This window comes from Lepisma saccharinum, chromosome 11 (assembly GCF_977018435.1).
Source record: "Lepisma saccharinum chromosome 11, izLepSacc3.1, whole genome shotgun sequence".
NCBI classification, from domain to species: domain Eukaryota; kingdom Metazoa; phylum Arthropoda; class Insecta; order Zygentoma; family Lepismatidae; genus Lepisma; species Lepisma saccharinum.
Genome location: NC_139239.1, coordinates 12,105,292 through 12,132,552, shown reverse-complemented (window position 1 = coordinate 12,132,552; position 27,261 = coordinate 12,105,292). Strand labels below are relative to the sequence as shown.

The window sequence follows — 27,261 nt, the reverse complement described above, 5'->3', positions numbered from 1 at the left end:
ATATTTACTCGAATCATTCATTCATAACAGCAAATCACTTCCTTCAGGAATTGACTTTTCTTTGCCAGCCATGCTAAATTTTCACTTTCCATCTACTGATTTATACGAGGGGTGGCCAGAAAGTAATTTCCAATTTCTCGCCAACGCCAAAACCGTGAGAAATGATAATTGCTGCGAAATTATGTTTAGGAATGTGCAGTGATGTCTGGACACATTTTTCGCCCGTTCGAAATATCGAAATAATGTGAATTTGGCAAAACATTCAACATCTAACATCCTTGTCTTTTCTAGGCCATGTTTGTGTACATAGAACATGCAAGTTTTCCAACATTTTACTCAAGAGTAAACTATAGAGTTGTACGTACGTGGAATAATTCCGACAGCCACATTAAATCATTTATTTCCCACGATTTTTTCAACTTCTATCAAAACCATTTTGCATCACAGAGCAAAGTGGCAGGGTTCTAACAGGAGATCAAGTGCGTATCTACCGTCACACGGGGGCCACATCTTCAGTATTTGTCGCACGAGATATGTTTTGAATTACCAAGCTAAGTGCGCACTATTGGCGAGTAATAATGGAGCTCAGTTGTTAGGGCATCTGACTACTATGCGAGAGACCCGGGGTCGATCCCCTGCATGGGAGAACCGGGATGTTTTCCACCTATTCAAACTGCTCCGGCGCCCACCCAGCATCATATGAAGCTGGTACCTTGAGAAAACTTTGAGGGATAAAGGTAGCCAGTAGTGTGGTGCTGATCACATCACCCCCACCTTCAGCCGTGATCAAGAAAGTGTGGGGCCCTAACTCCACACCAAAATTTCATTATCTAAAATCCTTACCTTAAAATTAATAAAGGGGTATGGAAAATAACTTTCCCAAAATATCTTTCAAGATATCAAACTCTCGCGAAGAGGCGTAAGCCATGTGACTTACAGTTAAACAGTAGTTTAAAAACACCATGAAGGTATAATTTGAGATATTTGCCAGAAAATGCACTAAAATTAAAATGTGAATTTTGGGAAAAATAACACCGTATAGTAAAAAATAAAAAATTAGAAAATACACCAATTTGAAAAAAAGTAAAATATCAAGGTCCCTACCGATTAGGCATAAATAAAACAAGAATATCAGTTCTAATTTATTGCATTTGTAACAGTGAGTCCTAACCTAATTTTCGGCATAATCACCACCGTTGTTCTGGCATGTGTCGTAGCATGGCACTAAATTTTGTATGCCCATGGTATATGTGTCTGACAGCAAAGACTGGAACTATCTCTACCGCAGTGTAGCTGTGAAATCCTTGCCCTGCCTGAAACCTCTTCAGTTAAACAATGAGATGAAAGTCAGTACATTCAAGGCCAGGGCTGTACAGGGAGTGGTCTAAGATCTCTCACCTTAAGTGATGCAAAGGGCCCGTGTGTACTCAGCTGTATGGGGTTGTGCACATTCGATTGGCCTTCCATGAATTGTCTGCACCATCGTCTGACCGTACTATCACTCACAACGTCTGGTCTGCACAACTCACACGATTGCTTTATGAGAGCTGCAATCTTTAACCTAGAACTGTCCTAAACCGACTGCATTGCAACTGTACCAGATTACAGCTACAAGCCACTTCTTCCTCCGTGCATGTGTGTGTCGCTCTCCGGCCACTAGTGCTGCATACAGGCACCATTGGAGCTTTTTCAGGATGCCCCTCGTATATGAACTTTCAGAAGCTTTTATTATTAGTGTTTTCCTGTTTTAATGTGTTGGTTTAAGTAAATCAGGTACCTATACAATGCAATTCTATAAATTCCATGCGTTAAATTTCTAATACTTACATACCCTTTTCGTCAGTATTAATGGTATAACTGCATGTTGTCAGTTTCACAGCACTTCACTTGGATATACTGTACTGAAGCTGAAATCCCATCGATAATGTAAGGAAATATGACACTTTCTTTTGTTCGATTCGGTTGTTTCACTTATATGCAAGAGTTGTTTGCGTTACAGAGAAGAGAGAAGTAGCTTTATGCATCGAAAAATGAGTCCGCACTCATAGTTTTTGCAAGAAGAGGGTTCCAAACCTCAGTGGAAATATCAACATATAATACCGAGAATGTATAAGGAGACTGATAAATTACAAATTGTATTTCTTAATCATTCACTCTTCACTTTTATCTCATTTAGTCTTAACTTTAAAAATAATCAAGTATTTTATTTTAAACTTACTGCGTATGACAAAATTCCATAATCCTTCCTTAGCTTGTGAATTGTAATAATTTTCCAAATTCACTATTTTGCAGTTTGAATTCAAATCATAGAGAATAGAGAAAAAGTCAATTTAATAGAAGATAAAATTGGTACTTAGCAAAACCATACGTGGATCTGTATGAGTTTATTATTTCCATTTGCAAAAACATTGATGTAGTTTAGTTTCTAATTGTCAGGGAAAAATGTAAATTTTGTCCTGCAAAACCTGGAAAAGTCAGGGAATTTCATTTCTGCTTCTTTGTAGCCACCCTGATTTATGTTCAAATTCTTGGGTTGTGTTTAGACTTTGACTATTGTGAAGGATTTCATATCTTTCTCTTATAACACCTTGAATTTGTTTGTCACACTTGTATAAAAGATTGATGTTCTTGATATGTCCTGATGCCTGAACAAATTCCAATCAGGAATCTCCCAAAACATCAGTAAATTATGTTTTTTGCTAGTTACATGGGATTAAGAAATGGGATTGTTTGTCTGCTCATTGTTTCTTTTCAGTTTTTGTAATTTATGATGATAGATAAAGATCAGTACATGCCTTTCATAAGTAAGATTTATTCACCATAAATGAGAGTAATTGCTATAATTATACCTCAACATAGAGTTTACTTTTCCCTAAAATTATGGAAATAAAATTTTGACAGTTCTTCAAATATAACATAGTTCAAAGATAGCACTTCTGCTGCATGTATGTGAAATACAGAATTAAATTCATAGAAACATATTTTTTTATTTTATTGCATAATTACTATCTTTGTGAATTGCAGGTACAAAAGACAAAAATCTCTCTCCCAGGCTAACCTGGGAGGTCTTTTTTGTTTCGGTGGGCTGGGAATTGTGGTTAAATAGCTGGAAACATAGATAGAAAAATAGAAAAAGTAACTTTTCCTTGGAAAATATGTTTGATTACTTATTGTTATTTACAGGCAGAAAATGAGAAAAGACAACAAGCTGCCTTGGCTGCTGGTGGTAAGAAACAACCGGAGACTCATCTGGAAAAGCCGCTAGAGGAGAATATTAATAGGCTCCAAGTTGAAGGTTTAGAAGCTAGGACAATAGAAGATGCTATTTGTGCCCTTAGGTAAGGATCCGATATTTATTATGCAAATTTGTTGCCAACATTTCCTTGCCGGCCTCTGCGATGCAGTGGTTAGCACATCGTGCTATGATGCCAGGGGTCCCGGGTTCGGTTCCCGGCCTGGGCATGGATGTTTGTGAGTTTCCATTCATCAATTTCGTCACATCATCACTCATTCCCATTTTTGCAAATTAGCCAAAAGTGTCACAACAGCCAAGTAAAATAACGCAAATCATCAAAGCCAAATATTCCTTATTCTGGCTCTTCAAGATGCTATGCAATTGTAACTGATATTGGATATTTAATTTCATGAAGCCTATTTAATGATAATGTTTATTGCCTTGCTTTCACCACAATTCAATCTAAATACAACTTATATATGCAAAATTTATTTAGAATTAATTTTCCTTGCAGACAAATTATTAAAAAAATTGAGGACACACTGCAGAAGTCTGAATTATAAGAGTCATTCTGAAAGTAGCTTTTTTTTTCGTTCAATTTTAATAATACTGTATTTGTAAAATAGTGGTCATGGAGAACAACAGAACAACTTTCTGTAACACCTATATCCATTCATTTTGTGTTCTTCTACATTGCTTTTCTTCCACTCTTTGATTATTAACAATGCTGAGGATGAGTGATCATTAAATCAGGTTGATGAAGGGACACTCACAGAGAATACCCAGGCTAGGACTCAAACATGGGATCTTCGGAGGCAAAGTCTAAAGTCCACCACTTAACATGGTTGCCACGTAGATGCTTCCATATATTTTGTTTCTTGTTTACTGACAATGAGAACGGTCTCATTTGAATTAAACTAATTCAAATCTTACACTTCATATTGGAAATTTAATTTTTTCACCATTAAATCGCAAGCAGCATGTTAAACATACTTTGGTGTGCTTTTGCACTCTTAATATAGTTTACTATGCTTGAGCTATATATTGAATTCAAAAATTTTAGATATAATGTAGATATCATGTTACACAGTAGCTACTACAGAGCATTCCCTGACATTCGCTACGAGACTCGGCGGCAAGCGGCCCAGCATCAGTTGCTTATATTAAACCTCGTAAAAAAGTTTAGAGTAACAGGGTCAGTTCTGAATAAAAGTGGAAATAAAAATGGGGAAATAAAGTATACAAAGACAATCTGCACACCATCCGTGAGTTACAAGAGAGTATTGTACAAAAAATCGGGAGAATTACAGTAGACGAACTTGCACGTGTAAATGCCAATTTCCTTCGGAGATGCCAGAAATGTGTTGCAGCAGAGGGACATCATTTTCAACACCTTTGTAGTCAAGGTTAGTACACAATATGAAAACTGTAATTTTAATATCAGACTCTAGCGACTGTCCAGGACCCGTTCACCGGGAAAGAGAAGCGCTGATGCCGGGCAGCTTGCCGCCGAGTCTCGTAGTGAATGTCAGGGAAATGCTCTGTATAAGCAGTGTGTAAAGGTAACTTCAGATTTATCTTTTGTAATATTAGATCAGATTTTATTAGTGTTGTGATGTCAGTTAAAACTGAAAAACTGTCATTGCAAAAACTATTGCAACAAAGTGTAGTATCAGGGTGTCTAGTGTACCAGTTAAGAAAGTCAAGAAATCAACTGGGAGGTCAAGAAAGCCAAGAAAAAGTCCAGAAATTATGCTTCTGGTCAAGATTTTTTGCTATTTTTTACGGTATAGTGAATTTACGTTGTTCTGTACTGGGATTTGATAAAAATGGTACTTTAGTATTATACGGACTACCTCCAATTAGTACGCTATATGTAGACCTAGCAACTCAACCTAACCTAACCTTCATATGTAATTACTATGTCATAGGAACCTAACCTAACTAATTAGATATGAAGGTTAGGTTAGGTACGTATAGCGTACTAATTGGAGGTAGTCAGTATAATACTAAAGTACCAAAATTGATTAATTGGAAATTAAAATTGTATTGAGTTGTGGTTAAGATTTTTCACTTTGATTCGTAAGAAATACAATCTTATATGCGTGAAGTCTTGTAAAAATATTAAAGAAATGTGGCCATTCCCCATCCAGGATGAAGTTTCAAGCATTAATTTTTACATGCATTAATAATTAAAGCCACACGTCTGGTGGCTTCGTCAGGTGTGAACTGTCTTGCTGTGGCTGGCATGGTTTCTTCTTCTTCCGGTTGTGCTTGTGGCGGCGCTAGTTGATGCAGCACTTTCACTTTTTGTCGGTCTCGTGCGGGTGTAGAGCTTCCTTCTGTTGCCGTGCCTCGGGGTTTTGGCGCTGCACAAGGTGGTTCCAGATATTGTCGTCTGCTTTCGCTAGGCGGTGTTTGCTCGCGTGCGTAGGCGGGCTTTTTTGTGAACGTTTAGGGTCTGTGCTTGGTTTCTTGTCGCAGGGGGGAGCAGGTTGGGTGGGTGCTTGTTGTTGGAGAAGAGCAGGTTGAGCGAGTGTGCATACTCCTGATGGCAGGAAGCCAGGTTTTATTGAGGGCTCCGGTATTGGTGTTGAGGTCGGTGGGCACAGTCGCTATTGCGTAGGTTTCTTTTGAAAACCTTTCTAGTGTGCATTTTGCTTGCATGATTATTTTAGAAGAGCCTATGCTCTTTGTCAGTTCACACCTGACGAAGCCACCAGATGAGTGACTGAATCGATCGCTGAAAAAAACTTTCGCGGAAAAATGAATAGTAAGTGTATCAGAGTTAATTAGTAATTTAACATTAAAATCTACATCCTTCATACAAGCTTGACAGAAAATCACTTTTCCATCAGTAGTAAAACAAGCTTCTATCCAACATCAATCCATCTTTAAATTAATACACTTTTGGCCAGTGGTCCTTTGGCATTTTGAAACACACTATCTCCACAGATAACTACCTTACTTCTTTCACACACACAACTCCTACAAGATTTCAGCTGGAAAAAGAGAAGTGAGTTGGGATGCTTTTGTCCTAGGATGAGTCCTCAATCAGTTGTCCATTTTGCTTATTCTAATTAAGCAACATTTGGAATTTCCAAAGATCTGACATCCCTTGAGGCCCTCTAATCAGGTGAATACTAGATTTCAGTCAGGTCAATACAAACAAAGGCTTACTTACTTCACTGTAACGAAAGCGAAAGGCATGTAAAAATCGATGAAGTGGACAAAAGTCGCAGAATAGGCATTTTTAGGTATGATTTAGCAAAACAGGCTCTAACCCTCAAAATAAACATTTATAGGCACTATAAAAAATTGTTTTCAGACTAGAAATACCACGAAACAAACTTAAAACATTGAAGAAAGGAATAAAAAAGGCAAATAGGTAGAGGCATGCAAATTTCGTTTTAGACGAAAACACGAAATATGAATAACATGTTGTAATGTTCATTTTTCATGTTTCTGAAAGGTGTGAGGTGCATTTTCCTACTCTGTTTTGTCACGAAATAATGCGAAATGAACTGCAAAATGCGAAATAGACTCTTAAACACGAAATTTACCGTTTATATACCGACGCGACACTTTCTGAAGTCTAAAGTATCCTGTGAATTATGCAATTTACGGAAAATTGATTAATTCTGCTGTAAATATTTGAGAAGCAAAAATGGACCACTTTACACAGGAATAAACTTAATACTCTGGTAATGACATAAATGTGCTATTAGAAGGGATAAGTTTATTTTGTGTAATAAGTACAGTTTTTAAATCAAATTTAGGATTATATTCACAATTTTAAAACCAAAATGTAATGTTATTTAGCACTTTTGATGTGATTATTCACCGCTATAACACCGAAATTTTATTTTATTTACCGCTTTTTAACCCGAAATCGACTCTGTTTTTGTACCAAAATTTTGCTTTTTTATTTACCAAAAATATGTGCCTCTACAAATAGGCAATAATCCACACCCTACTTATCACACATGGACAGCAGTTTAAAGTTTTGTTCTAGAATATTGAACATAAAATTCATATTAATTAATTTTCTTGGATTATCAATTCTTGTACCAAGATTTTTAGTTTTGAGCTATATAAATATGGCATTGTGTGAATGATTTATTTAACATATTTATATTTTGGTTTCATAGCACGAAAGAAGCTCCAGTGGATAAACATCCTGAGAGGAGAATGAAAGCTGCATTCAGTGCTTTTGAAGAGGTCCATATGCCACGCCTCAAAGCTGAAAATCCAAACCTACGCCTGTCACAAGTGAAGCAACTCTTGAGAAAGGAATGGTTGAAATCGCCAGAGAATCCCATGAACCAGTTACATCAGAAAGAATAACAGACTAGTTTGGACATGTGAAATGAATGTAAATAGTGATATAAAGTATGGGTGAATGTTTTAAGTATAGACTTATTTACATGGATGATTTTGTCAAGTGCATCAGAGGGTAGTGTATGTGTTACGTATGTGTATGGAAAGTGTCTGTGTAACAAGATTATGTGTAAATGTTTCTTAATCTGAGAATTAGGTTTTTTAATTTAAAAAGGCATCTAGCCATTTGCATTTACAATGAAGATCTTTATATAGTTTATTCTTTTTTGTGTACATGAAGAAAATATGCATATTGTATTATGTTTTACTGTGCTCAAGTGATCAAGTCAATAGGGCATCTGACTGCCATATGGGAGATCCAGGTTCAATTCCCAGATTTCAAGTGGGAATTTTCCAGCACTGTCCATGCATGAAGTGGCTCTGGGGTTCACCCGACCTCAAATAAATTAGTACGTAGGGGCTAAAGGCAGCACGAGCATGGTGGTGACCCACTAGGCCCAAGTCCCCCATGAAATTTTGCCCAATTCCATTTTTACAGAAAAAAAATTAGCCGTTCTTCATAGATTTTAGGGCAACGAATCCGAAAATGACATTAACTTTTGATTGGTTCTCTTCATGTTATGAAAGGACATGTAACTGACACTCTGCCTGCAAATGTTATATTGTATGCCCTACATGTACTCTCCTTATTTTTTACAATCGAAGATAACACCAGAAATACTTATCTTTGTGTAAAATTGCTTACAAGCCGATAAAATTATAATGTGAACCACATTTTACATAAAATTAGATGACTATTTTCAGTATTTTAGATTATTTTTTAGGTTTTTTTGTAAGTTTCAGCTAATTTTTCACATTGTTGTGAAGGACACAACAAAAATAATAAAATTTCTGATATTTAAGTTTAATATGTTGGATAACATCCTGTCAAAAGTAGTATTTTATGAAAGAGTAGTGACAATTGATACACACACGGTGACAGATACATTGGAAGTTAGTTGAGTATATTTAAATTCAAAGTACAATTTTCCAACACATATATATGTTTCATATATCGAAGATTGAGCCCACCAAAAGGAAAAAAAAATCCTGGATATGCACTTGTATGGTAGCATGTTTTGGTGTAATGTGCATGTTAGTTTTATCTTCCAGTGTACGTAATTATGAATCCTGTTACCATCAAGTAATACAAACTAAAGGTTAAAAGATTAAAAATCAGCAACTTACGTGTGTGAGTATGAGATTTTTCGAACTACGTTTCGAAGGTTATACTACCTCCTTCTTCAGGTTGAAACGATGTTTTCAGACACCTGACATGGTGCCTCGTCGAGAAAGTGATGGTTGAGGATTTAGGTTAAAATGGTATAAGAAGGACACTTTCTAAAAAAGAATGTATTATGTATGTATGTACATAATACATAATACATTATGAATGTATTATGTATTATGCAACATTCTTTTTTAGAAAGTGTCCTTCTTATACCATTTTAACCTAAATCCTCAACCATCACTTTCACGACGAGGCACCATGTCAGGTGTCTGAAAACATCGTTTCAACCTGAAGAAGGAGGTAGTATAACCTTCGAAACGTAGTTTGAAAAATCTCATACTCACACACGTAAGTTGCTGATTTTTAATCTTTTAACCTTTAGTTTGTATCTAATTGTGAGTAATCCGCACATTATCAGTATGTTAACCATCAAGTAACACTACCACTTCTATAAAATGTAAATACTCCACCATGATGTCTAATAATATTAAGTGAAATATTCCACTTAATAAATCATATGAAAATGAATTACAATAAACTGAAATATATATGTATAAGATGTCCTGACAGGTATTCTTATGAAAAAATGTGAAATTATTTCTAATATATGTCGTAATTACAAACATTCAAAAAAACATTGAACATCACAAAGATACAAGTAAGAAGTTTTTTATTTTCACAAAACATTCATAAATTATCCAAATAATAATTCTGTGTTACTTGTGAAAAGAATATCTTTAATTACCTTACTGCTAGGGACCTACGCTTTTCTGAACTATTTTTTGACAAAATTATTGAAATTTCTATTTTTATTCTTTTCAACTCATTCCTGATATACAGTAGAGCGTCGATTATCCGAACGTCGGTCAACCGAACGACTGCTTAACCGAACTGTGTACTCGCTCGCACCTGTTACTCTCCCACCCTACCATCCATCATCCCCCTCACTCCCAAACCAAGTTTCCCACAGTAGTCGCCGCACTGAGCCACCGCTGGCAGAACATTGCTTTAATAAACTGTACCACATACTATATATTCCTACTAAAGTTGCCTTTGTACGTTACTTTGTAATACTTAAAGAGATGCCTGTTTTTATGAATAAATTTACTGTACAGTACTTCTTTTTGGCAAATAAACATGTACAGTTCGATTATCCGAACAAACCAGTTTTCCGAACACCCATGTCCCCCAATTACTTCGGATAATCGACGCTCTACTGTACTTGCAATTTGAGAGTAAAGGAAAGGAAACGTGCATGTGCAAACACAGTTGCAGAGAGGTTAAAAAAAGGAAGAAAAACACATGGATTCACAAACCATGTAATGTGATTACAATAACTTTGTGCAACTTTCAACTCTTCTGTTGTGCCTACCCTATGGTGTAGTCACATGTCAACGTTGTCACCTTGTAATAAAGGGGTATCAGGATCGATATCTGGTAGAGGCATATAGTGGTTTGGATCCCACTTTACACTGTGCCTATAGGTCCAGTCACTTATCCTTTCGGTACACAAAGTACACTTAAAAAACAAACTCAAGCACTTTCTGTTGCATGTTTATTTATTAATTCAACATTTTTGTCACTAATTTTGCACTATTCTAATATACAAGGGCTAGTAAAAAAGAGTGAGAATGATTATTTTATATCACACAGTGAAAACATGCAGCGGTGAAACAAATTTGTGCGAGTGTCTCGTGGAATCAGCAGATAAAATTGCAAGCGCATATGCGCATGCATCTGACAACACTGCGCAAACAAAACAAGAAATTGTCAGAAGTCGCATACAGAAAACTTAACAATACACTTGCAAGAAAAACACCAGCAATGACAAAGTCAATAATATCTGTTACTATGGTTACTATGAACCAAAATTCATGGCTCTCTAGACATTAAACAAAATAACATCAACAGGAATTGAAAAATCAATAAATTAAAACTAAATTGCATGAAATTGATTTTGAGACTCCTAGGTGTTCCAAATAAGTAAATACGAGTAAATAAATAAATAATAAACGGAAAAAGTATGGGAAATGTTCAATAATGAATGTTCAGTTGTTCAATACTTAACTGAAAGCGTAATTCATAAGTAATTCCAATTCAGATGTCAAATATTAAGGTGTCCGTTTTTTGTTTTTTTTTGTCCAGCAGTATATAATATGTACCCGTCGGTGAATTAAATTTATCTGAAGCCAAAAATTGTAAATGAATTTCCGAAATATTACAAGCCTCACACCAACACAGGGCATTGTAAAAACATAATATTTAGTTTTCTGACCTAATCGTCCTTTTTCTTATTAATTCAGAATATTGACTTCATCTTCATCTCCAAGAACATTTGAAAATACGTAAATAACATTGATTAACGTTAAATCCAAACTTTACAGTTCTGTATAATCTACCTTTATTTTTCAAATTAGTTAAAATTGTATCAAACATTTGAATCTTTCCCTAAATCTTTGAAAAATTCTCAGTGTTCATATATAGTTAATTGCTATGTAATAAAACTTACGTGTTCGAGTTCGTATTTAAGATAATTTTTGAAAATTTAACGTACAGGAGGATTGGATAAGAAAAAGATTGGAATTAATTTTAAATAATTATAATTGTTAATCTTACTATGAAATAATTTACACAACCTTGCTCATGACCTCGAATTACTTGCTCATTCATCTATGTATTTCCCTAAAACATTTGACCTCCCCAGCCTTTTTAGCATTGCATCAGGCCTGTAGTATTTCGAAGGCCCGTTTATTGCTTATAAAGAAGAGAGCATCTTACATCAGGAAATGCTCATTGTGTACTCCATTTCGTGTGTTCAGTTTCTGGCATAGTTTCCTATCTGCATAGTGCAACACTAGCGCATAGATTTGGAATTTGTCTCGTGGATAAATTCACTTCTTACCGTCGTTTCATCATCACGAGTACACAACGGATTGACCCAACCTTACACTTCTAATAACCTTGGGTAAAATTATACTGTAGTAATGGTCCCATAGAATAAGATTGGATGTTTGAAACTTCAAAGCCAAATTTTAATGTATTTGATTCCAGCGCCATCATCGGGAAATGGCTGAACTACAGATTATTTATGACCCATAGAATGAGATTGAATAACTCCATGTTAAAAGCGTAATTTTAATATAGTTTATTCCAACGCCATATCCTTTAAACCAGTATTTTCCAATTTTATTCTATAGAACGTAAATAATCTGTAGTTCAGCCATTTCCCGATGATGGCACTGGAATCAACTATATTAAAATTACGCTTTTAACATGGAGGTTTCCAATCTTATTCTATTGAACGTAAATAATTTGTAGTTCAGCCATTTCCCGATGATGGCGCAGGAATCAACTATAATAAAATTTTAAAATATATAATAAAAACTTACGTTTTGCGAGTATCTATACTGCTTCTGCTACGTTTCGGGACGCAACTGCTCCCTTCTTCAGGCTGTTCACTTTTAGGTTATATTCAATTCATAACCGCGTCGACCTTTAATTAGGTATAGGATATGGGATTGGTTTAGTGTGTGTGGTTAAACAGTACATACTTAATACCCATAACAGGTGTGCGTCCATTTTACCATGCTGTTTTCCTGATTAAAACTGCTCCTTGGAACGTTAAAACTTTAAAACTAAACAGCCACGGCCCGCGTGTGCTGCAATTGCAATACTTCAAGTATTCCTCGTAGAGCGCGAGGCTCCCCTCTCCTTCCCCTCCAGTCTTTCCCCCCTTTTCCCCCTCCTTTCCAGTTCACGTGAAGTCAAGTGAAAATTCCTCTTCCATTTGAGCTTGGCGTGCTACTTCCGGGCTTACGTTAAAACCTATTTTTACGTATTCCTTCCCATCCCACTTTTTGAACATTTTCCCCCATATCTCGTCGATATTCCCATCGTCTCTGTTTAATTTATTCTCTCTTCCCTTACAAATATATGACCCTTCATATACATTCCTTCTTATAGGTTTTTCTTCTTCCCTAAGCACTTTCCGTTTGGCGATAATGTGGCCTTCGTCAAGGATATGTTCGGAGAGCCCCGTTTTGGGAACCCCCTCCCTTATATCTTTGTCATGCTCTCCCCACCGTACATTCATGCTTCTTCCTGTTTGACCCACATATTCCTTCCCGCATTGGCAAAATATTTCGTACACCCCCTTCATCCCTCCCTCATTTATTTCTTCCTCTTTTCCATCTTTCTTATACCCGGTGAAATGCTTTTCCAAAGTTTTTGGAGCTCGCATCCCACATCTTACACCATACCCTCTTACAAGTTTTTCAATTTTTTCTGATATTCCGGGAAAGTATGGCATACCTACATATTTATATTCCCCCTCTTCATCCCTAACTTCTTCTTCTTTTCCTTTATTGTCTTTCTTCTTTTTATTCCTTTCTAATTCTTTCCCGTATGTGACTTTAGATTTACATAAATTCCCCTTTAACTCTTCTTCTCTGTATCCGTTCCTCTTTCCTATTTTCATTACCCATTCTATCTCTTTACGCAAATCTGCTTGGTTGTTACATAATCTGTGAGCTCGTAAGAAGAAGTTTTGAAATACGTTATTCTTTGTTCTGTTGGCGTGGGCCGATTCTTTGTTGATGTATAGATCTCCCGATAATGCCTTATGATGAACCCCTGTGTAAATTTTCTTTCCTTCTAAACGAATTGCCAGGTCTAAGAAATTAATCTTACGGTCACCCATCTCCTCTTTAGTAAATTTTATTCTTTCCTCTTGCTCCCCTAATTTTACGAATAGTTTATCTACTTCCTCCTCCTCTCCAATGACAAGGATGTCGTCTACGTATCTGCCGTAAAACTTAATCCCCCTGTTTATTAGGCTAAGTGCTATCTTTTCGATAAAATGCAAAAATATACTGGAGACGATTCCTGAGACTGGGTTTCCCATTGCTAGCCCTTCTTTTTGAATGTACATTTTCCCGTTTCCCCAAAAATAGTTAAACCCCGTACACAGGTTAAACCATCTAACATATTCCCATGCCTCGACGACATCTATACCCCTACTCATCAACCATCTTTGCAATGCGTCGGCAGCTTTTTCTCTAGGAACACTGGGGTATAAATTTACGACGTCAAAGCTCACCACGCGATCAGAGTTACTAATTTCTAGTTTTTCAATCTCTTCTTTGACGTCCATGGAGTTCTTAATACTAAATTCTGTTTTTTCCCCCACTCTTTTAATCCTTTTAACTAGGGTTTTAGCAAGTCCGTAACCCGGGTGGCTATACATAGGAATGATAGGTCTAAGAGGAATCCCTTCTTTATGTGTTTTTGGAATTCCGAAAGCGGTTGGGATTTCCCCCTTTTTACACCCCTCTTTTAACTTTTTCTTTTCTACTCTTGCTATTGTTATACTGGTTTCTATGCCTTTATTAATTTCTCGTCTTACTCTTTTTATCGGGTTCGAATCTACAATCTTGAAATCGTTGTTGTCAAAACATTCATCCAATTTCCTCCTATATTCTCCTTTATCTATCACAACAATCTTATTTTCCTTGTCAGATCGTATAATGTGCACATTACTGTCTTTTGCCCATTTTTTAACCTTATTCAACTTTTTTATGTCTTCCTTATGCATTCTTTCCTTGTTAACGCTCCCCCTCCCGTTCTTTTCCCGCTTGTTATTCTCTTTTCTAATCTGAAACCAGATTAGAAAAGAGAATAACAAGCGGGAAAAGAACGGGAGGGGGAGCGTTAACAAGGAAAGAATGCATAAGGAAGACATAAAAAAGTTGAATAAGGTTAAAAAATGGGCAAAAGACAGTAATGTGCACATTATACGATCTGACAAGGAAAATAAGATTGTTGTGATAGATAAAGGAGAATATAGGAGGAAATTGGATGAATGTTTTGACAACAACGATTTCAAGATTGTAGATTCGAACCCGATAAAAAGAGTAAGACGAGAAATTAATAAAGGCATAGAAACCAGTATAACAATAGCAAGAGTAGAAAAGAAAAAGTTAAAAGAGGGGTGTAAAAAGGGGGAAATCCCAACCGCTTTCGGAATTCCAAAAACACATAAAGAAGGGATTCCTCTTAGACCTATCATTCCTATGTATAGCCACCCGGGTTACGGACTTGCTAAAACCCTAGTTAAAAGGATTAAAAGAGTGGGGGAAAAAACAGAATTTAGTATTAAGAACTCCATGGACGTCAAAGAAGAGATTGAAAAACTAGAAATTAGTAACTCTGATCGCGTGGTGAGCTTTGACGTCGTAAATTTATACCCCAGTGTTCCTAGAGAAAAAGCTGCCGACGCATTGCAAAGATGGTTGATGAGTAGGGGTATAGATGTCGTCGAGGCATGGGAATATGTTAGATGGTTTAACCTGTGTACGGGGTTTAACTATTTTTGGGGAAACGGGAAAATGTACATTCAAAAAGAAGGGCTAGCAATGGGAAACCCAGTCTCAGGAATCGTCTCCAGTATATTTTTGCATTTTATCGAAAAGATAGCACTTAGCCTAATAAACAGGGGGATTAAGTTTTACGGCAGATACGTAGACGACATCCTTGTCATTGGAGAGGAGGAGGAAGTAGATAAACTATTCGTAAAATTAGGGGAGCAAGAGGAAAGAATAAAATTTACTAAAGAGGAGATGGGTGACCGTAAGATTAATTTCTTAGACCTGGCAATTCGTTTAGAAGGAAAGAAAATTTACACAGGGGTTCATCATAAGGCATTATCGGGAGATCTATACATCAACAAAGAATCGGCCCACGCCAACAGAACAAAGAATAACGTATTTCAAAACTTCTTCTTACGAGCTCACAGATTATGTAACAACCAAGCAGATTTGCGTAAAGAGATAGAATGGGTAATGAAAATAGGAAAGAGGAACGGATACAGAGAAGAAGAGTTAAAGGGGAATTTATGTAAATCTAAAGTCACATACGGGAAAGAATTAGAAAGGAATAAAAAGAAGAAAGACAATAAAGGAAAAGAAGAAGAAGTTAGGGATGAAGAGGGGGAATATAAATATGTAGGTATGCCATACTTTCCCGGAATATCAGAAAAAATTGAAAAACTTGTAAGAGGGTATGGTGTAAGATGTGGGATGCGAGCTCCAAAAACTTTGGAAAAGCATTTCACCGGGTATAAGAAAGATGGAAAAGAGGAAGAAATAAATGAGGGAGGGATGAAGGGGGTGTACGAAATATTTTGCCAATGCGGGAAGGAATATGTGGGTCAAACAGGAAGAAGCATGAATGTACGGTGGGGAGAGCATGACAAAGATATAAGGGAGGGGGTTCCCAAAACGGGGCTCTCCGAACATATTCTTGACGAAGGCCACATTATCGCCAAACGGAAAGTGCTTAGGGAAGAAGAAAAACCTATAAGAAGGAATGTATATGAAGGGTCATATATTTGTAAGGGAAGAGAGAATAAATTAAACAGAGACGATGGGAATATCGACGAGATATGGGGGAAAATGTTCAAAAAGTGGGATGGGAAGGAATACGTAAAAATAGGTTTTAACGTAAGCCCGGAAGTAGCACGCCAAGCTCAAATGGAAGAGGAATTTTCACTTGACTTCACGTGAACTGGAAAGGAGGGGGAAAGACTGGAGGGGAAGAAGAGGGGAGGCGCCCGGCCTCGCGCTCTACGAGGAATACTTGAAGTATTGCAATTGCAGCACACGCGGGCCGTGGCTGTTTAGTTTTAAAGTTTTAACGTTCCAAGGAGCAGTTTTAATCAGGAAAACAGCATGGTAAAATGGACGCACACCTGTTATGGGTATTAAGTATGTACTGTTTAACCACACACACTTAACCAATCCCATATCCTATACCTAATTAAAGGTCGACGCGGTTATGAATTGAATATAACCTAAAAGTGAACAGCCTGAAGAAGGGAGCAGTTGCGTCCCGAAACGTAGCAGAAGCAGTATAGATACTCGCAAAACGTAAGTTTTTATTATATATTTTAAAATTATAATTGTGAGTAATTTGCACAACTTTCATCATGAATATAATAAAATTACCTTTCAAACATATAAGTCTCCAGGGACGTAAATAATATTTAGTTCAGCCATTTCCCGATGATGGCATTGGAATCAACTATATTAAAATTTCACTTTAAACATACCAGGTGGTCCAAAAGTCCCAGAACTGTCACATATCGTGAGAAATACACATCGAATCAGAAAATGAAAAAATACGTGTTGAATAAGTGAAAGAAAGCTATTCAATGACATCGCACTTGATTCCCCAGCCCCGCCTCCTGTGAAATTTTAAATTGAAACCCCCACTTCGTATTGTAGAATCGGAAAGAGGACTTCATTCCGAGTCCAACGAGCTAGCAACCATCCTCCTAGCTCAATTAGGAACGAAGATGTGGTGATTTTAAATTTTCGCGCAAAAAAAAAAAATAAAAAAAAATCATAAAACTATTTTTTTTTTAAAAAAAAAAAGGGACGTATCTGCCCCTAATTGAGCTAGAGTAAAAGCGATTGGAGATTCAGAATCTGCACGTCAAGACCTTTCAATAGAATATATGGAAAGGGGGGGGGGGTGTACGATCACATGCAGATTCCGAATCTGCAATTGCTTTCCTGGAACAGTCCCATATCGTAAGAAATACACATGTATGCGGGTGGAGGCGGGCTTCTTTAGGGGGTTCCCACCTTTATTATATTACCCACTACGAGCAAATCGTTCTCTAATTGTCCTCGCCTACCTCCGTAACGGAGTGGGTAACAAAGCGCACCGCCAGGGATCCTGGGTTAGAAGCTTGTCTAGACATCCATATCATCACTCATCCTCAATGTCGGGATTAAACCGGGTGGTCCAAAAGTCCCGGAATGTTCACATATCGTGAGAAATACACATTGAATCGGAAAACGAAAAAATATGTGTTGAATAAGTGAAAGAAAGCTATTCAATGATATCACACTTCATTCCCCGCCCCCTGGGGGTGGGGCGAGGGCAACTGTGGAATTTTACATGGAAACCCAAATTTTGTATTGTAGAATGGGAAAGAGGACTTCATTCCGAGTCCAACGAGCTATGGTTCCACTATAACATGGAGGAATTCAATCTTATTCTATGTGATGTAAATAATCTGTAGTTCAGACATTTCCTGATGATGGCGCTAGAATCAACTATATTTAAATTACGCTTTTAACATGGAGGTATCCAATATTTTTCTATGGGACTTAAATTATGCGTATTTCAGCCATTTCCCGACGATGTCGCTGGAATCAACTATATTAAAATTACGCTTTCAACATGGAGGAGAAATTCAATTTTTAGTCTATGGGACGTAAATAATCTGTAGTTCAGCCATTTCCTGATGATGGCACTGGGATCAATTCCAATCTTTTTCTATGGGGGGGACGTAATTAATCTGTAGTTCAGCCATTTTCCGAAGCTGACGCTGAAATCAGGGTTGGCAAATTAAAAAAAAAAGTTTTATTTTTGTTTGAAACATGTTTTTAATGCTTTAAACAGTGTTTTAAACAAGAACTGAAAAAAAAACTTGTTTTAAACTAAATATGCTGACCAAGGCAGAAATTTATTTTATTATGAAACATAAACTTAACGTTTCAACCTTCTAGCAAGGTCTTCTTCAGACTCTGCACCAAGTACAAATGTAACAAGGTACAAAACAGGACGATATATATATACACACAAATTACTCTCGTCCAGACTATTAGAAAGTTGTTCTGGAACATTCTAGCAGGTGGCTTTCCCTTGTCAACTGTACTTTCACCTGAAAGGCTAAACATTTTCTTCCATCTGGAATGTGGTTGGACTCTTAATCTCACACTCTTTTTCCCTCATTCTTCTTTCTTCTTCTCTCCTCTTTCTCTCTTGTCCTTAACATCTTCTTCCATTCTTTGTTTATCTTCAGTCCCCCATTTCAGTTCATTGTATCTTCTTCACCTTTGTTCTCTATTTCCTTGGCCTCTTTCCATTTTCTCACTAGTATTCTCTTCTCCCTTCCTATCAGCTTAGCCTCATCCCACTCTATGTCATGTCCTGTTTCTCTCATGTGTTTAAATATTGCATTTCTCTTTCTCTCTTAAGTCATACATCATCCATCCCTATGTATGTTAGAAAGAGTGGAAAGAGCGTGAGATTAAGAGTCCAACCACATTCCAGATGGAAGAAAATGTTTAGCCTTTCAGGTGAAACTACAGTTGACAAGGGAAAGCCACCTGCTAGAATGTTCCTGAACAACTTTCTAATAGTCTGGAGGGGAGATATTTTTGTGTATATATATTGTCCTGTTTTGTACCTTGTTACATTTGTACTTGGTGCAGAGTCTGAAGAAGACCTTGCTAGAAGGTTGAAACGTTACGTTTAGTTTATGTTTTATAATAAAATAAATTTCTGCTTTGGTCATCATATTTAGCTTTTCATATCATGGAAACAAGGCTTAATGGTGTTATAATTGTTTTAAACAAATAAAACATTTAAAACATAATGCCAAGAATACTGTTATTTCCTAAGAATAATCATTAATAAGGAATATGTTAATAATCCAAGGAAGGACTATGGTCCTAGTTATAAAGTAATCGCTTGACTAACTTCTTAAAATATTTATTTTTGTTAATCTTAAAAGTTAAATCTCGGATGTAGGCTGTTCATGAAGCTTGAAGTAATGCACATTAGCTGGCAGCTACTCTGTTTTTCAGAATATGACATTTTTTCGTAAATGCAACAAAATATTGACATTTACGACTGTGTGCAGTGTATTAAGTGAGGAATAAAACTGTTTCATCCACATAGTATTCAACACTTGTAAAAAAAAAAAAAAACAACATACCCAGACATTTTAAAGAAGCCCACGGGTACTCATCACGATATGTTTCTTTGTTAACTGATTATGCATTTTCAGCCACTCAACAGATTTTTGAGCATAATAAACAAAATGACACGGAATGAATGAAAATACAAAGGTACAAAACACAAACTATCAAACATCAAGTATCAAAATGTGTTTTAAACAAGTCTGAAAAAAAATGTTGTTTTAAATTTTTTAAACATTTGTAGAAAAACAAAGCCATGTGTTTTAAACGTTTAACAAGTTGATTTAAACACCTTTGTTTTAAACAACCCTGGTTAGTTAATACATTTTAGCCGGTATCAATTAGCCCTCCCACCCCCTCATTTCAGGCTGGCGCCGTCACGGTTTCTTTCCTCAATTTTGTTGAAGGGTGTAGAGATGGTACATAGAAGCAACAAGTCTCTGGCATCCAAGACAAGATGGCCTTTTTGTAAGTGGAAACGAGGATGAGACCAAACCCTTCTATGCTCGACGAGGAGAGACCATGGGTGTATCCAGCGGAAAGCACGGGAAGCATCCCCCAATTGACACGTCCTTTCCCATTGCACAAATATTTATTGTTATTAATTATCTTTTCTCTTGTGCAAATGTTTATTGTTCTTTAATATTAATTTCTGTAATTTACCTATCACTGATAATGTGAGGATAATGACTCTTATCTTGTTAAGAGCTGTTGCCATGGCAATTATGAGTGTCTTTTGTCTTGACTTGGAAGTTCGGGCTCAGTTTTTATATACTGATGGATCCAAAGACCGCCTAGGTGTGGGTTGTGCTTATTTCATTCCAGATCAAAATATAAACAAACAATTCCGTTTACCACCTGACACTTCTATTTTCACTGCAGAAAGTTATGCAATATATAAAGCTCTCACATACGCTATCCATAATAATTACACAAAAATTCTCATCATAACAGATGCTTTAAGCGTATTAATGGCGCTGAGTTCCTCATATCCTCAGATTTGTAAACATCCTTTATTCATCATACTTATAATCCAACAAACTCAGTATGCTAATGGAAGAAATATCAACGTCCAGTTTAGTTACGTAAAGGCTCACCAAGTAAACACGGGAAATGAACGTGTGGACACGTATGCCAAAGCGGCTCGATCATCGGAAACTACCTCACTTGCGAGACTTCCATACACGGACCTTCTTCCAAGAGTTAAATATAAACTTCAAGATAAATGGAAACAGTGGTGTATAGAACAATTTCAATCCACGGGCAACACATATAAATGGTTTGCAGAACATTCACAAAACAAACCTTGGTACTACCCATATAATTTTCCAAGATCAGTTATTACTTTTATAATACGTCTACGTACAGGTCATGTTCGCACTAATGATCATTTATCACGACTACATATTACAACAAAACAAGCCTGCGCATGTGGAGAAGATAATCAAGATGCTACACATCTCTTTTTACAATGTCCCAATTTCGACAGAGAACGAGATAAATTATATAGTGGTTTACGTCGAAATAGAATTCCATTCCCTACATCTCTTACTGCCCTTCTCACGGACCCTACTCCTCCCACCATATGGCTTCTTTATGGATATGCAAGAAGATGTAATTTGACGATCTAACAAACAGTATAAATAAATATCAATAGATTTTTTTTTTCATTCTTGTGAAATATAAGTGAATAGCGAACTAAATATTTAAAAAAAAAAAAAAAAAAAAAACTCAGGAAGATGACTAAAATCGACTACCAGTTGATAGGGTCAGAAAAAAAAAAGAAGAAGAAGAATTTTTAAATAGAGTGATCAAGTTGGATTATAAGAAGTTTAATTTATTTGAGTGACATGGATTATACTGGGTGTCCCACGAACGGCGCAACTGGGAATTAAGAGTGGCGTTACTTTGTAACCGAAACCTGTACATACATAAGTCATACACCGAATGTTAGCCCTGTCCAAGTAGATATTTTTAAACATAGAAACAACAAATGGGGTGCAGTGTTGTTCATGCAGTGTTGCCAAATGTAAGTGAAAGTGTAAATTTATTTTTCCACAAAGCATGGAAAATTGCATGTCAAACATTCGTACGGAAATTTGGATGTCAATTTCCACCTTGGGTAGGTGGACTATTTCGCCATCTATAGTTCAGAGAAGAAAAGCGATCGTTTTTGCATATAGCCAATCCTGAAATGCCTCGTAAAGGCGTACCGGTCCAAATGGGTGTTTTAAAAAAATTATTAGGTACAGTGGCAACACTGTTGATGTTTGAAGGCAACAAAAGGTGTGTTTAGTGATGGTCTATGACATGGAAATACTGGAAACAGGAAAAAAAGAAAATGAAAATTATGGTGAAAAAAGTGTTACTTATCTACTCCTGGAAACCCATTTGGACCTGTACGCCTTTACGAGGCATTTCAGGATTGGCTATATGCAAAAACGATCGCTTTTCTTCTCTGAACTATAGATGGCGAAATAGTCCACCTACCCAAGGTGGAAATTGACATCCAAATTTCCGTACGAATGTTTGACATGCAATTTTCCATGCTTTGTGGAAAAATAAATTTACACTTTCACTTACATTTGGCAACACTGCATGAACAACACTGCACCCCAATTGTTGTTTCTATGTTTAAAAATATCTACTTGGACAGGGCTAACATTTGGTGTATGACTTATGTATGTACAGGTTTCGGTTACAAAGTAACGCCACTCTTAATTCCCAGTTGCGCCATTCGTGGGACACCCTGTATGTTAGAAATATAAGTATTTAGTTTGCAAAGAAGTAAAATAGACTTCCTTTTTCTTAGTGCAAACTTAACTTTGATTTTTATTTGGTTTGAACAATGAAGAGAGATATTACCCCATACCCTGAGAGGCATCTCGTGTATGCTTTCGAGTCTTTCATGTGAACATATTATTTGCTCTGGTAGTTAAATCATGTTCTTTTCGCCGTCACTGTTTCTTTTTCTAATTTTGTTGAAGGGTGTAGAGATGGTACATAGAAGCAACAAGTCTCTGGCATCCAAGACAAGATGGCCTTTTTGTAAGTGGAAACGAGGATGAGACCAAACCCTTCTATGCTTGACGAGGAAAGACCATGGGTGTATCCAGCGGAAAGCAAGGGAAACGTCCCCCAATTGGAAAACAAGTGGTGAAAATTTTAATTCTGTTTATTGTGTTTTGTTACATTACTTTTTAAAATAATTAAGATTGAAGAATTGCTCTCCCTGGGAAACTTGTTTATCCCCCCTCTAGAAAAAAGTCTGGGTACACCCGTGGAAGAGACCGAGAAAGAGACAGCATTCTAAATCAAGACGAGATGAAATTCAGTGCCCGAGTCTGTAGTACCTATGTCTCGTTGGAGACTTCCTTCCACATGATATTTGAAAAAATTATGTTACCAAATTTACATTAGTGTCAGTGCTTGAAGTGGTATCCCCAGCTAGCAATATTTTCACAAAGCATCCCTGGGCTCTCCCATTTGTACAATCTTAATTTATACAACAAATGCTAAAAGAGTGTATTTTCATTTAATTTTCGCACTTAAATAAGTGTGTCGGGCAGGGGGGGTCAGGATACCCTAAATACGTCCTTCAAAGCCATATGATCGTAACTTAATCCTTGCTTTCCAATAAGTGCAGAGAAAATTATACAAGAAAAGCTAAACGAATATTTTTTTTAATTTTAGTACTTGATAAGTATTTCGGGGGGTCCGGACCCCCATAAATACGTCCTTGGACATGTACTATGTATAAGTTTGAGTTTGAGTTGCTGTTTTAAGTCCACTTTATGCACAGTAAGACTAATCGGAACTGGACCTACAGTTTAAAGTTGGATCTGAACCACTTGTGCCTCCACCGAACCCGGGACCCCTTGATTACAAGGCAAAGATGCTACCACTGCACCATGGAGGAGGCCCATACTATGTATAAATTTTAGTGATAATCAGTCGAAGTCAAGGGTGGCACAGTATGCCAGAGTTTAGAGCCTGCAATTTCCGCTACATATACATCTTGCTTTCTCTTCTCGACATTCATAAAATTTTCGGCTGTCCCTTTATGGTAGTTAAGTATTTGAATGTGTGTCGAATTCAGTACGCTTATACAAAAGTATTTTTTTATGCCATAAAATTCTCGGACTGCATACACAAAATTTGGTCCGGGCACAACTAAATCATCACTCAAAACTTTGATTTTCAGTTGATCTGTGCAACTTATTTATTTTTTAATAAACCGCTCCAATACCCGGTACTGCTAAAATATTCACGAGAGAAAGAGACCTTCGATCTCTTGCACCCTCGATACGAACTAGCACTACCGAAGTTCCGCTGTCGTCAATGTCTTCAGCTTTAGACCCGAACTGGAACTAGTAGTAGACTTCGTTACTTTACGATATTTAATCCTTTTCATTTTCGAACAGTGATGTGCACTGAGGAGTAGCTAGTCTAGCAGAGATAGATTAATCAATCTCGCATCTCGAATTATATTCAAATCACAATATTTATTGTTTTGTTGAAGCCACAGTTCATATGCAACACTTCTTTCACGCCCTTCTCGTCCCTCGGTGCGTTCAGCAGCCAAAGCTCGCTCTTTCTCCACCTCACAGTTCCAGGTAGAAACGGGTTTCCGAAGGGAAAGGGAAGATTTCTGATTTTACCTCCCTTGCCCCCTCGTCCCCGCTGCAATGGTTGAAAGCACGTGCTTTCAGGTCCCCCAGTCTATCTCCTATAGGACAGATAGGGGATTGGTTTCCATTCGATTCCTTTGTAAATCCTCTAAAGAACTCAAGCGAAAACTTTCTGCAGTACTTATGTTCTCCGTATTTACACATTGTACAATATGTATGTATATTATGGGATGTTCTTTTATTATTTATGCAATTGGAACGTCTTATGTGCAGACAAAAATGTTATGCTTTTTTTAAAAATATGGAATAGGCTTTATAATGATTAAATAACAAATATTTGCTCACGCTCTCTCTCACTCTCGTTTTAGTAGTGTTTTATTTTAATATACTAATCTCTTGGCCTCCAATAAAAAAAATTGATAAGCTAAACAATCATAAATACGGATGTATTTATTTGGGAAAGTGAACGCACGTTCTAATTCTTGTTGTTGGTTTGGTTTATTTTATTTCGCTTTTCTGCCACATTTGGTTATCGCGAAAATGAGGATGAGTGATGATATGATGAAACTTATGAACGGACCTTACAAAGAACAAATCAAGCCGTAATTCGTGACGAGCGTGCATTCTTGTTCCTATGTGTTGTACTCTGCCTGCAGTGAATAATGAAAAAATTAGAAATGGAAAATGTATCCCAGAACTCAAAAAGCCAAATGAATATCATTGAAGAAAGTAGAAAAGCGGTTTGTTTAAAGGTGTGTTTTGTTAGAAGTTTTAAATTAAGCTTTTCAATTGCCGCGATCGTTCTCCATATACAATGATGGAAACCATGCACAGAATACCATCATACCATGTTTGTTGCGAATCACTTCATGGAAGAATGGCGGAAGTTAGTAATCTGTGTGGTGTGAGGAATATGGCGACTTTGAAGATAGGAAATGAAGTTAGTTATTTTGTAAGTTTTTCTTAGTAAATTTTAGTTGGGTACATATTAATGGTAACAGTATGGTATAGGGAAAACACATTTCTTCAAATTTACAGGAGAAACTACTTACGGAACTGAGTTTCTGTAGACATCTGAAAGCTCGTGGAAGAGTTTTCTCCCTTCGTTCAACTTATTTGGCCAGTAAATAATGTATTTTTCGATATTCATGTCTCTCCGATGCACAAACGCTCTTGCCTCCATTACGTTCAACTAAGTGAACCAAATGTCCACGTCGTGGAAAGTCGTGAGGGACAATCATAAACAGAGAATTCTAGGCTCCTGATTTCACAGTGCCCTGCAGATGCACTGGGAGGAAATTATTTGTATTTTCTTCTCTCTTCCATCGCTTTACCTAATTTCTGCCATGATGATGAACGTTGATTAAATTAAACGGGTGAAGAGTGGTTGCAAGCAAAACACTCATGCAAAGGCCAGGGCTCGAGCCCGGATCCTTCAGTAACGAGATCGTGAGATGGGGAAATTAGGGAAATCAAGCAATGCAATTTTTTTGGAAAAACGTTAATCATATATAAAGATGGTATTTCAAAAATTCAATTGAAAATTACCACTCAGGAAAAATGCAGTTTGTTTTACCGATACCCACGTATCCGAATGGTTAGCGCCTTCCTCTCATGTTTGTTGTCGGCCGACCTCCGTGGGGAGTGCAAGTGGTTCCGGATCTGTACCCGATGGAGGTATATAGTGGTTCGGATCCCACATTAAACTATAGGTCTAGTCCCGATTAGTCTTTCTGTGTATAAAATGGACTTAAAACGTCAAATCAACCAACCGTGGGGGAGCAGTTACCACAGCGTGCTACGACAGCAGGAGTTCCGGGTTCGAACCCCTACCTGGACATGGGTGTTCTTTGTGTTTGTCTCTTCATTAATTTTGTCATCTTCGCGATTAACCAAATGTATCAAAGAAGCGAATCAAATCAAATCATTCATTCATTGATTGTTTGATTTGGTTTATTTTACTTCGCTTTCCGCCATATTTGGCTAATCGCGAAGATGATACAATAAAATTGATGAAGGGACACACAAAGATCACCCATTGCCAAGCCGAGATTCAAACCCAGCATCTCTGGCTCAGTAGTCAAATCAAATCTTTTTTTATTTTCGAAAGTGGGTGGAAGTTATGTGTACAATTTTTTGTAGTCTTTCCTAACTTTGCAATTTTTCCTGTATTTGACGTTCTTCTTTTAGGAATACTGGGCCCTAAAAAGGGAGGGAGGATTATGACCTGTTGGGCACGCCACTCATTGCTACCCCAAGTGTCGACGTCACCGCACGTCACTGTTTTCGAATCACCAGATCTTATAAAGCAACCAACATTGACTGATCACTAATCGACTGTATGCATTGTCACACTTACCTCTGAAGTCTCATTAACCGATTGTACAGATCAACGGGGAAATTGAAGCTGCTTATTTATATCCTCATTATATTCTAGAACGTACCGCAGATAAAACTATTCGTTACTATTGCCAGTAGTTCAACACTCCTTCTCTTATTCAACAACATTTCCTCTCGCGCTTTCCAGACATTAAAAATTACAACGAATCGTCCCACTTATGGTACACCGTATAGGCGCCGACTCCATGGGGCTTGGGAGGGCTCGAGCCCCCCAATATTAACGATGTGGGGGCAGAGCCCCCCAAATAATTTTGCTTAAGAGGATCTAATGTATTATTTTGCTTCTCTTGTAAAGTTTTATCTGAATTGTGCCACATGAACTTATCTTTAAATACACATTTGAAATTTTCTAGACCATCAAATTTGGGGGGCTGAGACCGCTAAACCATCAACTTTGGGGAGACAGCAAAACACATGACTTATTACTATATACTAAGTATGTAATTATGAGTATTGTTAACATTTTTACTAAAAAGAGTTTCAAAAGACGATGTGCATGAACTAGGGTAGTGGATGGGACGTTCGGGCTACAAATGGCTCTCACATGACATTCAAAACCAGATCATTGATATATTAGGGAGATCTGTTTTGCGCTCCGTGGTAGCAGAT

General features: G+C 37.0%; 1 protein-coding gene and 1 long non-coding RNA gene across 4 annotated transcripts in view; both read left to right on the top strand.

Moving 5' to 3' along the window:
• Positions 1–8,760, top strand: part of LOC145994637 (coiled-coil domain-containing protein 124) — a 28,222-nt gene extending 19,462 nt beyond the window's left edge. For all 3 annotated transcript variants that reach the window (XM_083130730.1, XM_083130729.1, XM_083130731.1), the window contains exons 4-5: positions 3,184–3,338; positions 7,387–8,760. In XM_083130730.1, coding sequence (XP_082986856.1) covers positions 3,184–3,338; positions 7,387–7,582 — 351 coding nt within the window. In that variant the 3' untranslated portion in view covers positions 7,583–8,760. The remainder of the gene's footprint in view (positions 1–3,183; positions 3,339–7,386) is intronic.
• LOC145994638 (uncharacterized) overlaps positions 1–27,261 on the top strand; it is a 252,339-nt gene that overhangs the window by 18,045 nt on the left and 207,033 nt on the right. The window lies entirely within an intron of this gene.